The following is a 21,589-nucleotide window of genomic DNA, read 5'->3' as shown; positions in this document are numbered from 1 at the left end:
TGTAATCGAAACATAAGGTTGGATCTAAATATAAAATAATAACATATATTTTATTTTACACACACACACACACACACACACACACACACACACAAATGCATGCATGTATATATTTAAGAAAAAATATGTTATGTTTATATATTAAATACGTTTTTATATAATATAAAATATAATAGTATATACATGTTAATATTTCCAAATATATATTGTATGGGAGTGTGTGTATTTTATATATATATATATATATATATATATATATATATATATAGTATATATATATATATATATATATATATATATATATATATATATAGTATATATATATATATATATATATATATATATATATATATATATATATATATATAATAAACACAGTACACATATACATACATTATACATATACATAAATACATACATGCATATAAACAGAAACTTTTATTTTGGATGCGATTAATTGTTTGACAGGAAAATTCAGGAAAAAAAGCATCTGTCGACCACTAATGTGAATATCTTAAGCACTGCGTCCCACTCAATGTCAATGGTGCTCACAGCTCTGCCTGTTGTTCATTGAACCTCACAGATGTTTTATCGCAGAGTAATGACTTCAGTGCATGATCCAGTTAGACTATCCCTGAGGCTTTACTGAACTTGTGCACTCATATTTTCCCTGATATTTAACTCTTCATGTCAAAGCCCTTGTATCACTCCCATGCAGGGGTTAACGTTTTCTACAGTCTTGTTTTGAACAGAAAATAGCTGTTATTGTTTATTGAGTGAAGACAATACAACCTTACTTGCTTATGCAGCAAGATATTGTGTTTATATTAATTCATTGAAATGATTATTCATTTTAGATTATTTAAGTTCAAAGTTACATTGACATCATTGTGTGGAAAACAGATGGAATGGCCTTTTAAAGAATCATTTATGTCTTAAGTGTAGTAGGGCGAGGGCGTTCCTGAGCTTTTCTCTCTGCAAAAGATACAGGGTGTAGTCTGAGATGTGCAATGCGCTGATTTGGACAAAATTCCTATAGTTCCTACCTAAAACTACAAGACTGGTGATGTAAGAGAGACACCAACTGGCCCACAGTGTTTATTCCACTCTATAGCAGAGTGATATATACTGTCTCAAGTTGCTTTGGATAAAACCATCTGCTTAATGTAATAAGTATAAATGCAATAAAAATGTCTCTAGTGGACGATATTCTTAAATTAAATTAAATGTAAAATTAAATAAAATGTAAATAAATTTAAATAAATATTCTTGTATGAAGAACTGATTTAAACTGATTTTATATAAAAGTCCAGTAACACAAATGTCTGTTCTCTAACAGTGATGTTGTGTGTTGTACTGTGCATGTAAATTAGTATAATTTTGTGAAAGTAATTTAGAATTATAATTGGTATTAAAATGATAATATTTACCCTTATGCACGGTGAAGTAGCTTAATAGTAATATTTGTAAACGTGTATGTGAAAAGAATTGTTCACATTTTATAATTGATCTGATATCATTTACAGCTGCGAGCATCAGACAAAAATCCGAGTTATGCAGGGCCAGACAGGTGAAACACACAAAGGTTACTAGAGTTCATTTCTCCCAGTATCAGCAGGAGCGAGCGGAGGACCACGCCCTTTGCTCCACAAACCACGCCCGGTTTCTTAACTCTGCGTTCTGATTGGTGGGCGCGACTAACGGGGAGTTAATTTCCGGTATGCGGAGGCTGGAGTTTCAGGTTTGTCGCTTATGGGTTTCGGGGTAGCGGTGACGCGCGTTGCCCTGATCACCGACTCATTTCCATCTTTTCGTCTTCATGCATTAGACTGTATGAATTTAGTCTTAGATAAGTATGACTGAGAGCGAAGGGAATAAAAATGAGGATTGTCATGCAGCGAATGGTGTGAAACCAGGAAGAAATGGCATGGTGAAGAACCATCATCACCATCATCAGTATCAAAAGCAGGAGAAGGTGAGGCCAGATCATGCATTGAGATCATTGAATCCTGCATTGATAATATTTCATATCTGTTTGTGCAATATGCTGCACGATGAAAATGATGATGTGTGGTAACACACAGCAGCTCTTCTCAAGACTGTGTGTGCCAGGATTGTGTTCCGTTAGTGCATGACAAGCGGTTTATGGCATGATCACATGTGATAAAGTAAAGTTTGACAGCCAGATGAGATTTAGACTTTCTCCTGAAAATATCCTTTTATGAACCCTGGCCATGATGATATGGCTAATGGGAAATTTTCATAAGTAAAAACTCGTCTGAATAAACTGTGCTTGTTGCACCAGAAAGTTAATGTGCAACCTCATGCTGGATTTGCATTAATATAAGTCAAATGCATTGAAAATGGCAGGTCAAGATATTAGTGTCTTAATATTAATAACTATTTTTGGACTTTTAAATATAAACCAGCTTTGAGAAACAGGATAAAAATTCACAGGACAAAAAATGTGACAACTAGTCCCCTTCTCCAAAAAATAGTTATATTCCCTAATATATATTTATATTAATGTATATTTATATGTTTTAGGTTTTAGGACAACTTTGATGAAAGGTTTTGATCCACTTCAAATGTTGACTACTTGTGCATTATCATTTATAATCTGTATGAAGTTTATGTGAATATTTTCATTTATATATGGAAAGGTATAGAAAATAGATCTATAGATTGATCAAAAAAGCCTTATTCAATTTTTTGCATATTATAGTAATATGGGTTTTAGTAACACATTTAAATTTTTATCCCTATTTGAAAATTTGTAATATTCAAACATTATTAATATTAACATCTGTATTTTATTTCATTTATGTGTATAGATAATAAATCTATCAATGGATCGTATATCTAAATAGGCAAATGCAGTGAGGAAGTCAAGTCAAGATCTTGATCTCATGCCAGTGTCTTGTGCGGGTGATTTTAAGCAACTCATGATTCAAGTTAAAGCTCTAGGAATTTCTGTCATGTGCCTTTTGTACTGTAAGTGTTCTGAGTGCGAAATCAGTCAGCTTCATTTACTCCAAGATATCCTGAGCTTTGTTATTGTCACAGCTTCTTTGTTTATCCAACTAATCTGTCTCGTAGCGCCCTATCAGCTCTTTCTGCTTCTGCTCTGATTAACTCTCCATTGTAATGTTCAGCAACTGTTTACAAAGGTATATTACACACATCTAAGTTTTGAAAAGCTTTTATCACACATAGTCTTTTCTTGGAAGGTGCTTTCAGCCTTGCTTCTGAATGCAAAGTTGTGCTGCTGTCTTGGAGCTGCTGGCAGCTCACGTGGATGTCAGTGTTGCTAGACTCCGTGGTATTTGTTAATGGAGCATGACTAGTCACATGTGCCTGCAAATCACAGGGTTCTGAATGAACTGCTTCGTCTGTTTGGTCCTGAAACATGTGCATGATCCTTTGGTCACCATGAGTAACAGAGTTTTTAACAATAAGAGGTCAAACTTTGAAACTGTTCAAGTTAATATGACTTTTGCTGAGTGTCCATGAATAAAGCTTGCCACTTTTTCTGTACTAAACTGTTAAAGTAACCAAAAGGAATCTGTTGTTTCTGCAAGTTTCACACATCTTGTAATCAGTAACCACAATGAGATGGTACCATGACCTCAGTGATTTAATGGGTATTGCTTTACAGGTTTACCACGCTGCATGCAATGGAGAGCTTTACAGCAGGCCGTTCATCGAGTCCTTTGAGGAGACTCCCATGCTGGTCGCCGTGCTCACGTACATGGGCTATGGCATCCTCACGATCTTTGGATATCTGCGGGATTTCATGAGGGAGTGGAAAATAGAAAAATGCCACATAGCCAGAGAAAGGGAGGAGCAGAAGGTAAACATTGTCATGTGTGCATAGTAGAAAAAAAGCATGTACACTAACGTTCAAAAGTTGTTGTTTTTTAATTAGTACTTTTATTAATCGGGAAAGAAATACATTTTAAAATATATTTAAATAGGAAAAAAATTAATTGTAATTATATTTTACAATATTACTGTTTTTAGTGAAGTTTTGATTTAATAAATGCAGCCTTGGTTAGCATAAGAGATTTCTTTCAAAGACATAAGTGTCACTGACCTCAAACATTTGAACGGTACTAGTGTACTAATTTTAATCTAAAAAGGAAACATTTTATTATAAATAAAGTGGTTTATTGTAAAATTTCTTGGCAGTTTCATGGAACATTTTTAAAGATTAAATTACAAACATTAGAAATGAAGCAGTTTTAAAATTATGAATGCCTTAAAAAATTGTGTAATTTCCGTAAACGTTATGGTAATTTATTGGTGTAAGTTTGAGAGGAAGAGGTTATTTTGTCAGAGGAAGGATATTGTGCAGTTTACCGTTATTGTAAAGTACTTTAGGGCACTGAAAGGTTGAGCTTTGTTTTTCTACACGCCTTTTATGAATGTTATTCTTCCAAAAATATTGGATCCAAGTCAACTTAGTCACCCAAATGTAAGGAGCTGTTTCCATGTAGTAAAAAAAATAAAATAATAAAGTATGTGAATCTGTTCTTTTTTCTTTCTGTCTTTTTTGTTTGTCCAGGACTTTGTTCCACTTTATCAAGACTTTGAGAATTTCTACACTAGGAATTTATACATGAGGATTCGGGACAGCTGGAACAGGCCCATTTGCAGTGTTCCTGGGGCCACGTTTGACCTTGCTGAGCGCAGTTCAAATGATTACAACTGGACCTTTGAGTAAGTAGGCCGACTTGAACCTGAACAGGAAAAAAACACCACGTCTTTGACTGTTTCACCTCCCAAGATGAGAGCTGCATCAATCTAATGATTATAATATCAAGGTCACTTTCAAGCCAATGTACAATAAACTTTCAAAAGGAGGGCTGCTAGCAAAAGGACTTGATTGTATCCTGAAATATGAGGTTAAAGAGGTTGCATGAGACTTACAATCCATTCTAGGGTCGTGAGGGATTAGTTTTGGCTCAAAAGAACTCTTATACAAGTGTATTGTGCTCTTTCAGGTACACTGGGCGAGTGGTGAAGGATGTGATAAACCTTGGCTCGTATAATTATCTGGGCTTTGCAGAGAACACAGGCGCCTGTGCCACAGCTGCTGGAGAGGTGACGGTGAAACTCGGGGTGGGCGTGGCCAGCACTAGACAGGAAATGGGTGAGCGCTTATTAATAGTTACTGTTGCTTTTTGGGAAATATTTGGATGTAAATGTCCATAAGGCATATTTAGGCATTATAAATTGGCATGCAACTCATTCCATGTACCATTTAGCACTTTTGTGTTTAAAATTGTGATACACAGGATTGTGGAATGTAAAAATGTTTTTTGTTTTTATTTTTGTTTTTTTGTTTTATATGTTTTTAACTTTTTCGAGATAATTTTACAGGATAAACTGTGTAACAGCTGAAGCGAAGCATGCTAATTAAAGAACTTTGGCTAGATGTTAGATAATATTAGAAAAATATTGGGAAAGCTGTCAGGCTGTCTCCAACATTGGCAGCATATTTTATATAACAGATTATCGAAAAACAAGAAAAATTTGAGGGCGGGAGCAGGGTTGCCAGGTCTTCACAACAAAACCCGAACTAGCTCGAAACTTACTGGGTGGTTCCATGGGGTAAACCCATGGGGTTTTTTTTGTTGGGATTCTTCTGGTAAAATTAGCATTCCAGTGGATTAATATCATGTTCTTGGGGTCACTTTAACCCGCGGACATGAAAAACAAGCTGGTGTTAAAGTAAACAAACTCCACTAGAAAACCGTGGACTTGGCAACACTGGGCGGGAGGCTTGGTTTTGTCTAATGCTTGTTGATTAGATTTAGGCAGATCAGTTGAATGCTAGCTTCCTGTTGACTGTAAGAAGGGGGCAGGTTTTAAATGGACTAAACAAGTAGTTTTGACTGTAGTTTTCACCGAACAGTTCAGTTAAGACATTTCGATTAAGATTTGTTTTAAAAGTGAAACATATAACATAAATGAATTGTTCACCAAATGATCGATAATATGCGTTTAGGACACAGACTAAATTTTGATTTAATTTCATGCTGCCTTTGAATCTAGTTATTTTATGGGCTTATGTGGGAGCTTTCTAGGATGACTTTACTTTCGAAATAAACACAGGTGTTGCTTCTCTAGCTGCTGTTTATAGTAAGTCAGTGTTTGCATGCATTAGTTGATTTATTTGTGTGATTTGCATAGGCAACCTCGACAGGCACGAAGAGTTGGAGAAACTGGCGGCGTCATTCCTGGGAGTGGAGTCGGCTATGGCTTTTGGCATGGGGTTTGCAACCAACTCCATGAACATTCCTGCAATAGCTGGCAAGGTTTGAAACACTAGACCATTTGGTTTCCTCACTATCTCTCTACTGCTTTGCCAGCTCCTCTGTCCCTATCTCTTGATGTGATGAACCACCTAGACAACTCCTAAAATTCATAGGAGTGTCAGCACAGACGGATCCCGCCTTGACCTGTCAGTGCTTGTTCAATTAATACATAAGTTTCTGTTGTGTGAATGTTTTCCTTTGTTGGTTTAAGCACAATGGGTGGATATGTCATATTTTATCACCAGATTACTGTAATGGTACAAATAGACAACCGGTTCTAACTCAAACAGTTTGTGTGGCTTGCACAACAGAATGCACTTGTTAATCGCCACAGGAAACATGCGCTTAGCTGCAAGTGCACCACAGAGATTTCCCAACCTCACTTCCTGTTGCAGGCCAAGAGAGGTCTAGTGATTTGGCACTAAAATGCCCGACTTTCCAGATTTGCATGATCGAAACTGATTTCAAAAGATGCGAATTATTGTGCAAGTCGCACATTACAAAAGCGGAGATAAAAGAAGCAGCAAAAAAGCTTTTTTAAAAGGCTTTTTTTTTTTTTTTTAAAGCTAATTAAGAAAAAGTATGAATTTTAATATATACTACTATTCTAATAACTTCGTCAGTAAGTGCGTGCTTTTATTAAGCAAGGATGTACTGTATTACATTTGATTGTATTTCAATTTCAAATGAATCCTGTTCTTCAAAAATCAAATCAAAATGTATTAAGCATCACATCTGTTTTCAGCTGTGATGATAATAATAAATGTTACTTGAGCACCAAATCATCATATTAAAATGATTTCTGAAAGATCTGTCAAAATTAAGAATGGAGTAACCGCTGCTTTAGGAATAAATTACATTTAAAAATATTTAACAATTATTTTTGATTAAATAAATGCATTTTCTTACAGTGACCTGACATGGTTTGTTCTGTTTGCAGGGATGTCTGATTCTCAGTGACGAGTTGAACCATGCCTCTCTGGTACTGGGAGCCCGACTGTCCGGCTCCACAATCCGCGTCTTTAAACACAATAGTGAGTTAACACTGACAGGCACATAACTTATCTTATCATATCATCTCATCTCCATATCTGTATGTCTTAACACCCTCAGTCCTTGTTCACAGATGTTAACAGCACAAAGGTAAAGAATGAATATTTGGTGCAGCTCAAATGCACACAAAGCATGATGCTGCAACTACTTGAGTGGAAGATTGACAGACCTTGACCCATGTTAAAACCTGATTTGTATTCTGGATGGTTTTTGGACTTGTTTCTGAATGCCATTTCGGTTAATGTCCAGTCAAACACCATGAATGCAAATCTTATCACTGGAAAGGTCAGCTCTCCATCACATTTCAGCTGTTTTATTCTAAATGAATCATTTAAATTGGCAATTTGGACAGATGACTGTCAGTTATTAATAAATGAGCTGCTAAATTGATAAAGTAACTTGAGGTGAATAGGTAATGGTCCTTGAAACCCTTGAGTCAGATTTGGGGAAACTTCATCAGCACTCTGATTGTTTATTACTGAAGTGCTTAAAGCAGTTCTTGCACTGACACTTTGTATTGAATTTATGTGCTGTGGTTCCTTAAATTATGGCCAAGGACACATGGAACATTTTACTACACTATGACCCCGGAATACCACATAGTTTTCATATGGCTGATGAAAGAAAACCACTTCATCGGTAGCTTGTCCCCAATATATTGCAATTTGATCTTTGTTTTTTATTAATAAAGCCTTACACAAATTTAAAAAGGTATTTGGGTCAAATGTAGTTATTTTACTCTGGGCTTAAAATTTTATTTGCTTTAATGCAGATATGCAGAGCCTGGAGAAGTTGCTCAGAGACGCTATCGTTCATGGTCAGCCTAGAACACATCGACCCTGGAAGAAAATCCTCATCCTTGTGGAGGGCATCTACAGGTGATTAAACTCTCGTTTACCTCAAATTTATATCATTATTTCAAATGTTCATTCTGTACTGCTGTGGCTTTCTCAAGCGTGGAACGTGTTATCACATGTGCATTCTTGACAGTTTTAACGATCAGATTAATTGTCACACAAATCAAAGTTTAATGTACTCTAACTGGTTATTTACTCAGTATGGAGGGCTCCATTATACGGCTGCCAGAAGTTATAGCCCTGAAAAAGAAGTACAAGGCCTATCTTTATCTGGATGAGGCTCACAGTATCGGGGCATTAGGACCCAACGGTCGAGGGGTGGTGGAGTATTTTGGATTGGACCCCAAAGATGTAGATGTCATGATGGGCACCTTCACAAAGAGCTTCGGAGCTGCTGGTGGATACATAGGAGGGAGGAAGGTATAAAGTTTAAGTGCCAATTTATAAATGTTACGAATAGCAGAAGTCCAAACAAGTCATGCTCTGCATTTAACTCGTCCAAAGTGCACACACACACTTTGAACACACACCCGGAGCAGTGGGCAGCCATTTATGCCGCGGCGCCCGGGGAGCAGTTGGGGGTTCGGTGCCTTGCTTAAGGACACCCCAGTCATGGTATTGCCAGCCCGAGACTCAAACCCACAACCTTAGGGTTAGGAGTCAAACTCTCTAACCATTAGGCCACAACTTAACTTGCCAGTTATTAATAAATGAGCATGTAAATTGATAAAGTAACTTGAGTAAAAGTAACTTCAGCAGCACATTGTGTGTGCACTTTGGATGCAACATTGTCCAATAATAAAACTGGGAATAAATCAAGGTTCCTTACTGATCAGTTCATGTTCAGTGTGTCCAGATACATATTAACAGGTGTCCACCTTTGTATAAAAATGTCCAGTTTCAGTTGGTGTTTTTTATTTATTTATGTATAAATCTGTTATGATCACCAAGACTGCATTTATTAAAAATGTCTAAAAATACAGTAAAAAAAACATATATTATATTATTATAACGTGGTTTTAATGTGTGACATAATTTTAAATAACACATTTACTGTCACTTTTGATCAATTTTATGCATCCTTGAGATATATATACACACAGTACAGACCAAAAGTTTGGACACACCTTCTCATTCAAAGAGTTTTCTATATTTTCATGACTATGAAAATTGTAGATTCACACTGAAGGCATCAAAACTATGAATTAACACATGTGGAATTATATATGGAATTATATACATAACAAAAAAGTGTGAAACAACTGAAAATATGTCATATTCTAGGTTCTTCAAAGTAGCCACCTTTTGCTTTGATGAGCTTCAAGAGGTAGTCACCTGAAATGGTCTTCCAACAGTCTTGAACATTTTTCACTTTTTGTGCTTTAGGATTTAATAGACTACCTACGAACTCACTCTCACAGTGCAGTTTACGCCACCTCTATGTCGCTTCCTGTCGTGGAGCAAATCATCACTTCTATGAAGTGCATTATGGGGAAGGATGGAACAACAATAGGTGAGTTTTCCTTTTTTTTACCTACTTTATTCTTCTTTGTATTTTTTTATTTATTTACAGAATCAGAGGCACCCAAACATATTATTATTTACTTGCCCTCATGCTGTTCCAAAACTATGTTATTTTATTTCATCCATAGAACTCAAACGAAGAAATACTGAATAATATAGTGGCTTTTTTCACAGATGAGTGTGAACTGAAACTTTTAAGTTTTTTTTTTTTTACTTTTAAGGAAGAAAAGTTTTACATGGCTTCTGTACATGTCTCATAAAGCCATAAAATAACTTTGTGTGATGAAGAGATAAATTATGCAATCACATGTGTTTGGAATAACATGAGAGGAAGTAAATGGACAGATGTAATTTTTTTTCAAGCAAGTAAATAATCAACTGTGTGTTGTTGAGTGCACCACAAGGTGGCAGGATTGCCCCAAAAAACATTATCAGCTTGCAAGGATGTACTATGGATGGTCTTCAGCATTTTGAAGCTGCTTTACATTACTGTATATGTAACTGTATTTAACTGCCAGATGTGTTTTTTGTATTTATTTATTTTTTTTATCAAAGTGCCATAGATCTAGATGAAGTCGCAAACATTTCAAGTAAGAATGCTGTGTCACGAAGTCACGAGATGAAGGTGTTAAGCAAAATCAGCCTGTGTGTGTGTGTGTGTGTGTGTGTGTGTGTGTTTCATCTGGCAATCAGTCGTACAGTAAACACAGTCACATCTTCCTCCATGTTATTTCCTGTTCTCATCTGCACATCATTCACTGAAAAGCGTCCCTTTACTTTGTCAACTCCATTGTTCTTGTCTTTGCTTTTTGCCTGTTTTATTTCACTGTGAAAATACAATCTTTATGTTTGTTTGCTCTGTGCGCTCTGGATTAACTTGGCTCAGAAACTGAAATAAGTGTTTCTCAAGGATCACTTTGAAGTGGGACGAAGGGGGGAAAAAAGATCTGTCGATGTGAGATTTTTCTTCATACAATTTCCCAGCGCTCATGAAATGAGACTGATTAGTTCAACAGCTGTACACGGACTCCGTCCAGGTAAAATATTTAGCTCGGAGTTTAAACCTCAGAAATGTGTTAACAATTACCCATGTAACTAGTGTGATCTGGCCCTTTGGTTAGACCCACCAAACTGCCTGTTTTCCCCCTGCCACTCAATCAACGCTGGCAGCTTCAACAAACAGGCTCTACCGGTCCGCCGGGGCCAGGTGAAGTGCTCAATATGACTAATATGAGTATTACTTTGCTTGGCTAAGGGCTATTTTCATCTCCTTACAAAGACTTATTGTTTCCATCATCCTTCAATATGTCTCTTGAGAACATCTTGCTGTCTCCCAGCGACTTTTCTCTTCTCCTTCACCTGCTAATGGACTTCCTGACTTTCAACAGCATCTCACACTGATGCAAAAAAAAGATCTAAACTCTTGACCTATGATACTAAACTCTTAAAATAAGATATGAGACGATCCAGCTCTGGTTTGGCATTAATAAGGTGCTATTTTTATATAATTATTTCTATTTTCAAGACAAAATGCAATTAATTATAGAGTGGCATTGTTTTTTCTTTTCAGTATTTCAGTCTCTCCCAAAACCAATCGAGAACAGGCTAGAAATTAATTATTTCAAAGTTATGACCATTACAAATTCTACATAAAAATAAGAACATATAAATATATCATTAATATATAACTACGTCGTTTTTAAAAAACAAAACAAAAAAAACAATCATATAACATTCTTAATATGCACACAAATTCACTTTTTTTTTATCTAGAACTACAAAGAATTGCTATGCAAAAGTATTTGAGTGCAAATGGGGCTTTTAGATGCATGCAGTAATAACAGGGTACTGAGTAACCGATGACATTTATGTAGATTAACTGCTGATATTGAAGCATCTAAGAGTTAGAACAAAGGTGGTCCTGAACAATCAGTGTGTTTGTGTCCGATTGAGTTTGTTGGGGGGTTGATGCTCAAAGAAAACTAATCAAGCAAAGGTCAACTGGGAGACATCCTGTGTATCCTCATGGGAACTGAAACTCCTTCATCCCTGCTTTCTTTGGTCCTTTCATTCTCCGATTATGCATCCAACTCCACACATCCACACTTGATCTGCTCTGTTTCACACACATGTTTGATTTAAAGCCTGCAGCACTGTATTGATCTGACAAGTGACTTCAGTGTGAACAAATTGCCTCCAGCACTCATTTACTGCCAGGTTTACGATTTATATTCTTTCATAAAGTTTCATTTCACTTCTGTTGTTGCAAAACAAAGATTTCCATCCCACTTTTCAAGCTTTTGGAATATTAAACTGTTTCAATGGTTCTTGAAGGCAGTTTGACACCTACTTTCATGTGCCAAGTTTGCTTTGGATGTTCACTGTACTTGGGTAATGTTAGTGAGTGTAGCCGATTTCATCATCAGGATGACTATTATGTAGAGTTGGTTTCATTATATAGTTTTCATTTCATTGAGTGGCTTGTTAGCATTTCTCCTCCATGCACACTGCATACACACACACACACACACACACAAATGTATATATGTGTATGTATGTATGTATGTGTACATATATATTGTTTTATTTTTATTTTTCATTTAAAATATCTTAGAATCCTTTAAACAAGATCAGTTTAGCTACAAAAGCAACACTGTCTATAATATTCAGACTTGTTTTGTGAAAGTGTATCTTAATAATATTTAATACAATTGTCTTCTATGTAATTGCACTGGCAGATATAAGTATAAACATGTTAACAACAAGTGAAAAGCTCTGTCAGTGTAGTAAGACAAAAACACTTATATTCAAAGTACAGTCTATTAAAACAACTCTTAAAATTACTTGAAGCAACAGTGCATAAAATGTTATCTTGTTTTAAGGATTGTTAGACATTTTTGCTGGAAAAAAAAGCCAATTTAAAAAAAACTCAGTCATTTTTTTGTTTCTTTTTTCTTTTTGTATTTTCAATGAATTTATTTTTCCTGAATACAGATGCAGATGCTTTCACAGTCTAGTGGTTTCACAGTCCGACGTGTCCTTGGCCCGAAGGGAAATAAAGTTTTGTTTTGATCAGATCTGGCTTTCAAACCATCCAAAACTCTTGGCGTCCCCAAACAAACGAGCAGATAAGAAATATTCCTGGCCTTGCTCGTTCTCAGGGGAAAATGAGCAAAAAATGTGAGAATTTGAAAGATTTTGCCTCGTAAATCACAGTAGTTACCCAAGCTGGCATTTTTAACTTTCTGTGGTGTGTGGAGCATTCCTGATCTCATTGTTAAGCCAAACACAGGCAGACTTGACAAACACTGGACATTCGTCTTTGTCTCGAGGTGTTGACTTGCTCTGTGAGAGAGGGCAGATACACATGTTTTAGGTGTAAGAATGTGTTTACCCACACCCCCGTTCGAGCAGGGTAATGGATTGTTATTCCAGATGTTGTAATGTGCTTCTGTTTCTTTGACAATCCCATTGTTGTGCAGACCTACTCCAGCATCCATCAATGACTAGAGCTGCAACATCTAATTATTACCGAAAAGGTGAAGAGTGGATATTATTTTTGATATATAGACATTGGTCATGGTAGCATCATATTTAATTTTTGAAAGAAATTAAAATAAGGCCGTGAGGGATAGCATTACAATGGATTGTATAACGTGTTAATTATTTGACGTTGTACTTAAAATTTTGCTTTTAAGGAAACATATGTATTTATGTATGAATTCAAATGTAATCGAAGTCCTGCCTGTAAAACAAGTAACAATATTTTTAAAAACAATGACTTTTATAAGATATTCATTACCGTTTTGTTTGGTGTCTGTAAGACTTCTTTTTTTTAATGTTTATGAAAGAAGTTTCTTAAACTGCATTTATTTGATCAAAAGTACATTTAAAAACAGTAATATTCAAATGTACTGTTATCTATTTTATTGTCAGTTTAAATCTCTTGAGGCATTCGGCCAATCACAACGCACTGGATAGCTGGCCAATCAGAGCACACCTCGCTTTTCAGGACGATGAGCTTTGTAAAAATGGACTCGTTCCAGAAAGGCGGGGGATAGAGGAGAAACAATAAAGAACAGTATGTGGAAAATAATGTGTTTTTTGAACCTTAAACCACATAAACACATTTCATTACACCAAATACCGTATTTAAATGCAAAAGAGAATTGTCTCATGGGTCCTCTAATGTTCGGGGCTCTGGACTGCAGCCCATGTTGCCTATTAGGATAACCCTGCCTTTGATTAATTTAATCTGTCCTTGCTAAATACAAGTTTTAGTTTCTACAAATAATAATTCTAACTGACCCCAAATTTGAATGCTAGTGTAGATGTATAACGTCTCTTGAATTCACAGGAAAAGTGATGTTACTAATCAGAGGAGTGAATGTGGATGACTGTGAAATGAATCAACCCATAAAACGGGTATAAAATCCCCCGTTCACTTTCCGCTGACTTGGACTTCAGCATCAGGACAGCTGCTAGCTAGTGAGCAGCCCATGAATGATTGAGGCCACAGATTTGATCCTGGAAGGAGCTGCGTTGCTTCCTGTTGCCCTTCTCCAGAGAGGTCCTCGTAAGGGGCACAGAGGTTTTCGGCACGTCAGCCGCCCTCAACTCCTGGTGCTTTCACTTATCTCCTCCCTTCAGATGAAAAGGAAGTGAGGAGGAACTGGCGTTTCAAAAAAGGGAAACGGTCCCCACATCTGGAAGCTCTTTTGGTCCCTTTCGCTGCCTCTCTCCCTCAAGATCCTCCAGCTTCGGGTCTGGAAGAAGTTAGCGGGGGTGTGCGTTGTGAAACTAGCTGTTGAAAAGGTACCCCAGAAAGATTTACTTTGGAGACTCGTGCTCCACCTCGGTGCTCTCACCCTCCCCCAAGGCCCTACGGCTCTGGCTCGCTATCTCAGTGGCCCAGTGTTGGCCAGCTTGAACTTCCGTTAATGGCTATTGCTTTCAGATGCTCATTTTCATAGAGTTGTTCACCTGAGCTGTTAGCGCAGCTGATCAATTCTCTGTTGACGTTCATTAGAACCTCTACAGGTTCCTTAATTGTTAGTGCTGTCAAACATAATAACCTCGATTTAACTCCTCATCCTCCTGAGCGATTCAGTTTCTTGCATTTGCTGCTGGAATGTGTTCTCAATTTGGGCATCAACTAGATGAAGCATTTTAACAGCTTCTAAACAGAAAGAATAAGGTTTAGCATTGAATAAATTGCTCCAAATTTATAAATACACACGTCAGTTAAAAAAGTTTTTGAAAGAAGTCTTTTATGCTCACCAAGGCTGCATTTATTAAAAATGCAATAAAACACAGTAATTATATTTAAATATTACTACAGTTAAGCTGTTTGTATTTGAATATATTTTAAAATGTAGTGTATTCATGTGATGGCAATGCTGAATTTTCAGCAGCCATTACTCCAGTCTTCAGTGTTACATGAGCCTTCAGAAATCATAATCTAATATGCAGATTTGGGGTTTTGGAGAAACATTTCATATAAATTGAAAACAGATGTGCTGCTTAATATTTTTGTGAATATTTATTTGTATATTTAAAAAAAAAATACACATCGAAAAGAAAATAATTGACAGAAACCTTTTGGTGAAACATTATAAGTGTATTTTCTGTTTTATTTTTTAACAAATTAAATGTATCCTTCCTGTTTTACCTTAAACTTTTGAACTTTTTTCTTTATTGAACATTAGTGTTTAACATTGATTGCAATATCAAATAATTGGAATTTAATTGGAATAATGGAACTCTAACAGCTGCATGATTTATCCAAACGCCAAGAATATTGACATGATATTAATGACATCAATCTTCTCTGGAAATGTTTTAGAAAATGCTTTTGGAAAGTGTTTTCTTGCCCATGATGGTCAGTGTTGTCCAGTGTAGTTTAGGATCCAAATGACGTGCATTGTATGGACAAAAAGAGTTGAAACATTCTTCAAAATGTCTTATTTGGTGTCCTACAGAAGAAAGTAAGTCATAAAGGTTTGGAACGACAAGAGGGTGACTAAATGATGACCGAATTAAAATTTTGGGTGAACCAGGTAGTGATGAAAGATTTGATCTGAACATTTAGAGAACCACTGCCATAGATTGTAGTGCTACTTTAGTTGGGCAAGGAACCGAAATCACCAGAAATGTAACTGGATTTCCAGTGTGTTTAACGTTACACATTGGCCAGGCTTAATTTCCTAAACACAGAGCAGCTGACCCGGTCATGACTTGTGGAACCTGCTTTATCTGTCAATGGCCAATTTACATAGGGGGATTGAGGAAGGAGTCCAGTTACACAGCCAGTCAAGTCTCCTTTCACAAGGGCTCATCAGATGGAACCTCAATAGCCCCGTCATATAGACATAAGGGCAAAACTGTTCAACCTTGGGGTCCCTTCTTTCTTTATAACCATTGTTTTGCAAAACCCCTAAAAAGCACAATATTACAAGGTCAAACAGAATGCCAAGTCTTAACAGTACAGCAACTTTTCAGGACCTTGTCGTTTTGTCACCCTGCAGGCATGACAAGTATGACAATTGCTAGATTTCTGGCATCTAGATGACACCGGGGTGAGACATAGTCACAGCGCAGGAAATTCCTCTCTTCTAGCGTTTAGCATGCATGGAATGTTTGACGAAGCAGAACCAAGGCTTTCAGAAACATAAGACCTTTAGCGTGGCTCTCAGATCACTGCGGTGGATTGAGTGTTTTAAGAGCTCCATTGACGTGGATCGCTAAGCAATCCTCCCCCGGGGAACATACATCCTGCTTAAAGAGGGAGCTGCTGAAAAATCAAGTCACTAATTTTCCTGTTTTTGTCAGGATTATAGGAAACCATGATTGTTTGCAGTGTTGTTCTCGTTGCTGTATTCTCTTTCCAATCATACAGTGGATTGGTACAGTCTTCTTTAACCTGCAGCTCCAGGGGTTTTGTTTAGCCAGCTGATTCAAATCTTTCTGCAATTAGACATCAATCTTTCATGGATCTGATACTTTTTCTTTGTGTACGAAGGGCATGTGCCTTGGTGATATGATTTGGCAAAGTTACAATGTGGTATAAAATCAGCAGGTATTAAATGTTTCTTCTTGAACAGTTTTTAGATCTACCGATCTTGAAGGTTTAAGTATAAAGTTTATAGCTCAGGTGGTCGACTTTTGTAGTATCTGAAGTAATGAGTTTTGTGGCTTGGTGAGTTTTAATTGTCTGATCGCATGAAAGGCTGTGGAAAAAGATGCAGAGTGCCAGATGACAGAATCCATTTTTTTTTTTTTTTTCGGAAAACTTGAGCTTAATGGTTTGGGTGTGTTTCTTGGTTGCAGGTCGTTCACGTATCCAGCGGTTGGCTGAAAACACAGTCTATTTCCGTAGGAGACTGCGGGAGATGGGATTCATCATCTATGGCAACAATGACTCACCTGTGGTACCCATGATGCTCTACATGCCCGCCAAAATAGGGTTAGTATTTTTTACTCTCTCTCTTCAGTCTCTCAGCATATTCATGATAATATCCTACAGATTAAAGTAATAATTCACACAAGAATCCCATATACAACCCCCCCCCCCCCAAATGGAAGTACATATTATGTAGTGACACCTGTCAAGCTTTAAAATGCTCATAAATAATGCTATATTGCAAGTGTTTCAAAGCCTTATGATGCAGCTCTGAAAATCAAATAAAATGTATGATTTGACTTGAGTCAATGATTTGAATTCAAGCCTCTTCCTCAGATTTCCAAAGTTAAATAATATAGCTAGTTTTGCTAGTGCTTTATTCATCCTTTAAAGCATTCTTCCTTTGTGTTCCAGTGTCCTTCTAGTGTTATATATATATATGTTATTATTGCATTTATTAATATTTTGAATTGGCTTATATTTTTAAATTTTTAATGCACTTTTTAGATTATTTGAAGATACTTTTTAAATCTTGCAACTCATAATTATAAGAGCATTTAAGACATTAATGGTGTTTTTGGTTTACATTTCTGTAGCAAAAACAACATTTAATTATAGGTTAGTATTTTCTGTGATTTTGTCATTTGAATTTTTACCAAATATTTCTCACAACTCTCATTAAATTTGATTTCAGATTTAGCTTCAATAACTTGGTTTTAGTTTCAAAACCTTGGTTTCAGTTATCTGCCAGGACATTTCAAAAGCACTTTTTTTTTTTTTTTTTCTTTTACCACATACAGGTAGTGGTTGAATAAGGGTGAATGAATAATGACTGAATTTTCACTTGTAGGTGAAGTGATACTCTGGAAGACTAATTCCTTAAGGTTTCGGGTCTATAAACATCCAAATAGATTATACTCATAATAGATTTATAATAGTGCCTCATAATAGAACAAGAACAAGCTCATGGGAAAGCTTAGTTTGGAAAGAACTTCTTAAGAGTTTTCATGAAAATGGATGAGGTTGTGTCTGTGTTTCCAGGGCGTTTGGTCGGGAGATGTTGAAGAGAAACATTGGAGTAGTGGTGGTGGGCTTCCCAGCCACGCCGATCATAGAGTCCAGAGCCCGCTTCTGTATCTCTGCAGCCCACACCAAGGAAATGCTGGACAGGGTAACTACTCGTTTTCTTGCCGCAGCGAGTACATCTAATAATTTAGCTCACTTCAAAGCAGCATTGTACCCTTTTTACTAGGCTTTGTTTCTCATGCCATAAATTTTTGTGTTTACAATGGAAATATGACTTAATGGAAAAACCTATGAGCCTTCGTGACGTTATAGTCACGAAGCCCCGTAGGGTGAGTTTTGTTGAAATGTGCTTTACATTTCAAGAAGGAAGACTTTCAACAGGAATTAGACCTGAAACGCCTGTCGTCTCTGTATGTCAAGTTCAAACCCCTGTCCATCAATCTTCTGAAATATAGTACTTCAAACTTGATACAACTTTTATGTTTGAAAATAATCAGTGTCTAAAGAATTCCAGGCTCCTCCTTAAACTGTCCTGCGCTATAAATTAATGCTGAGGGGTTTACATAAGCAGCGCCTGCCACAGGGGTCTGCACTGGCAGCAGATCAAAGAGCATCTTAATCTGCCTCCCCAAGGACACTTTGATTTAACTATGGTGAAAAGCACACCGGCCGTCAGCCCCCCTCCCCGTGCTTAAGAAAACACTGTGCACTTTGATGTGACCAGTTATCACGTCAACACATTTTTCAGTGTCCTTCTGACATGTTTTCTTGCATTTCTTCCATTGCTGAATAGCTGAGATTGTACAAAGTGCATAACAAAAGTTTTATGAAAAAATCATTATCACAATATATTTTTGTCACCTTTTGATGATTATTTAGTGTATATCTATAATTATTCTGTTCTATTCTATTCGGTGTCTTTCAGAAATATTTTATTGTGTTTCTTCCAGGATGAATAAGACTGTACAAAGTGCATAAGAAAAGTGTTTAGAGCTGGCCAGTTTTGTAGCTTTTTGGTGTGTGTGTGTGTGTGTGTGTACTGTATGTGTGTGTGTGTATGTGTATATATATATATATATATATATATATATATATATATATAAACACACACACACTTACATTTACATTTTACATTTAGTCATTAAGCAGATTCTTTTATTTTTTTCAGTCTCCTGACATTTTTTTATATTAATTTATTGTACTTTGTCTGCTTATTTAGTTTTATTTTATTTTTTTTAATTTAATCAAAGAAACCATTATTTCAACCTTGTATATGTATAATGTATATATATATATATATATATATATATATATATATATATATATATATATATATATATATATATATATATATATATATATATATACACATTTTTGGCAAGAAGATTTGTTAAAGAAATTCTTAATGTAAATAGGAAAATTCTAGTAATATATAATAGTAAAAATCTATTTTTAAAGTATTAACATTGGTTTTTGACCGATGAACACACAAAAGACTATTTAAATGGCATTTAAATATTAATATTCAATTGTTTTATCTATATACACAAAAATCACTGTATTTATCAACATATTTGGCTGAAACATTGTAATACGTGAAAGATGTCAAGCAGAGACTTGTGTGAACATTTTTAAGTGATGATTCAAATGATTCACTTAATCAAAGTTTGAATCAGTTCACTGAACATACCAAATCTAAGCAGCTTTATACAGTGTTGCTCAATTATTCATGAATGTGTCATGAATAAAGACTATATCGGTCCACCCTAGTGCATCTAGACTTAAATGTCTTTGAAAATTAACAAGTTTCCTTAATATTTGACATTTTGTGCGTTTCATAGTAACTTGAACCAGAAATCTGTATGAAATCAATTGCAGTATTAATAATGCAACTAGCATTGCCATGACTATATTGTATCTAACTTCTAATGTTCTGCATGGTAGGTGGCAGCTGCTTCTCAGCATTAGCATGTTATGACTTACATGTGTAACCATGAAAGTAATGGAGCGTGATGATTGTTTTCAGGCGCTGGATGTGATCAGTGAAGTAGGCGATCTGCTGCAGCTGAAGTATTCGCGGCACAAAGTTCTTCCCTCGTTGGACCGGCCCTTTGACGAGACCACATATGAGGAGAACGAATAGTGACATGCTTCCTATCTGAACCAAATGTGCACTGCTCATCTTCTGCTCTCCAAAAAGAAGCAGCGAACCAATTAATAAATATAACTTTTTTTATACTTAGGTATATCATCTTTATTTTAACACATTAAGCTCTGAACAACAACAAAACAATGATGCTTATCAACAAAAAAAGCTTTTTGTCTCTCCCCAGTTTCCTCTACTGCATTTGTCACCTCGGTTTTGTTTTGACGTGAGGTTTGGGGTCTGTTTTTAACTCTTTGTGGCATTCGTTTAAGGAAATTAATACTTAGATTTTTCTCTGCCAGCCACAGCAAGCTTTGAGCTGCTTGTGTACTTGCTAAAGCCATATGTCACTGCAGCCTTCAAAACCATTTTTGTGTACAAAAACCTTTGAGACATTTTTTCCCCCTAGTAAGTGAGAACAGACTGGCAGCGAACCCATAATTCTGAGGATCCTAACCTATGAAAGAATTAAAGGTTCTTCTTATTGCATTGTCAGTACATTCACTTTGTTACCTATATCAAACTCCAAAACCTCCACAACTTGGCTGTCTAGTTGTTTTTGTTTCCACAGATTTTGACTTGTGGCCAGCTCGGGTGTCTTGCTTCGGATATTTGTTTTTTCATTGAGATACAAATCGCGGAGGGCGATGTTGGTTATGTCTGAGGGAAGTCTAGGTAGAAACAAGGAATATTTATCAAATTTTCACCTGTGAGAAAACTTGGATGCTTATTATATGCATTACCTCTAAAGCTGCAGCGGAAGTTGTGCATTATGATTTCAAAACCTTGTAGAAACTTTACATTTTAAAAGAATCATTCACCTGAAAATGAAAGTGTTGTGAGAGATAACTTGTTTTCAGGCCATCCGAGATTTTGATTTTCATCAAAATTTAGGATGCCACTTACTCGCCAATGAATCCTCTGCAGTTAACGGGTGCCATCAGAATAAGAGTCCAAACAGCTGATAAAATTATCAGCTTCACTTCCAGCTAAAATATGTGTCCTCTGTTCATAAAAATCTTTCATTTAGTGAAAAGGTTCATCCCATGTTGTCCTTTCACGTCAAAATCCACCAACATACTTGTTTAGAACTGTTTTGGACTTTTTGTTTAAAAGCCGCTTAATCTGTGTATATTTTTCACCTGATTCAGAGGAAGTTACTTTTTAACTGGAGGACTCATATTTGAAGTTAAATATATTACAAACATGCAGCTTTTCGATGCACAAGACATTAATTGATGATCTGGGGAAATGTTTA

The 21,589-nt window shown here is 36.1% G+C and overlaps 1 protein-coding gene across 1 annotated transcript in view; it reads left to right on the top strand.

Annotated features, from left to right (window-relative positions):
* Nucleotides 1–1,732: 1,732 nt before the first annotated feature.
* The window catches only part of sptlc2a (serine palmitoyltransferase, long chain base subunit 2a), a 20,789-nt gene continuing 932 nt past the window's right edge, over nucleotides 1,733–21,589 (top strand). Inside the window, exons 1-12 of the mRNA XM_052580648.1 lie at nucleotides 1,733–1,975; nucleotides 3,659–3,853; nucleotides 4,568–4,722; nucleotides 5,007–5,155; nucleotides 6,199–6,323; nucleotides 7,264–7,357; nucleotides 8,149–8,254; nucleotides 8,434–8,653; nucleotides 9,620–9,746; nucleotides 17,087–17,222; nucleotides 18,201–18,330; nucleotides 20,212–21,589. The exon at nucleotides 20,212–21,589 is cut by the window's right edge and continues 932 nt beyond it. Of these exons, the coding sequence (XP_052436608.1) occupies nucleotides 1,856–1,975; nucleotides 3,659–3,853; nucleotides 4,568–4,722; nucleotides 5,007–5,155; nucleotides 6,199–6,323; nucleotides 7,264–7,357; nucleotides 8,149–8,254; nucleotides 8,434–8,653; nucleotides 9,620–9,746; nucleotides 17,087–17,222; nucleotides 18,201–18,330; nucleotides 20,212–20,328 (1,674 nt within the window). The 5' untranslated portion in view covers nucleotides 1,733–1,855 and the 3' untranslated portion in view covers nucleotides 20,329–21,589. The remainder of the gene's footprint in view (nucleotides 1,976–3,658; nucleotides 3,854–4,567; nucleotides 4,723–5,006; nucleotides 5,156–6,198; nucleotides 6,324–7,263; nucleotides 7,358–8,148; nucleotides 8,255–8,433; nucleotides 8,654–9,619; nucleotides 9,747–17,086; nucleotides 17,223–18,200; nucleotides 18,331–20,211) is intronic.

Source organism: Carassius gibelio, chromosome B17, assembly GCF_023724105.1.
Source record: "Carassius gibelio isolate Cgi1373 ecotype wild population from Czech Republic chromosome B17, carGib1.2-hapl.c, whole genome shotgun sequence".
Lineage (NCBI taxonomy): Eukaryota > Metazoa > Chordata > Actinopteri > Cypriniformes > Cyprinidae > Carassius > Carassius gibelio.
This window is presented reverse-complemented; position numbering and strand designations above follow the sequence as displayed.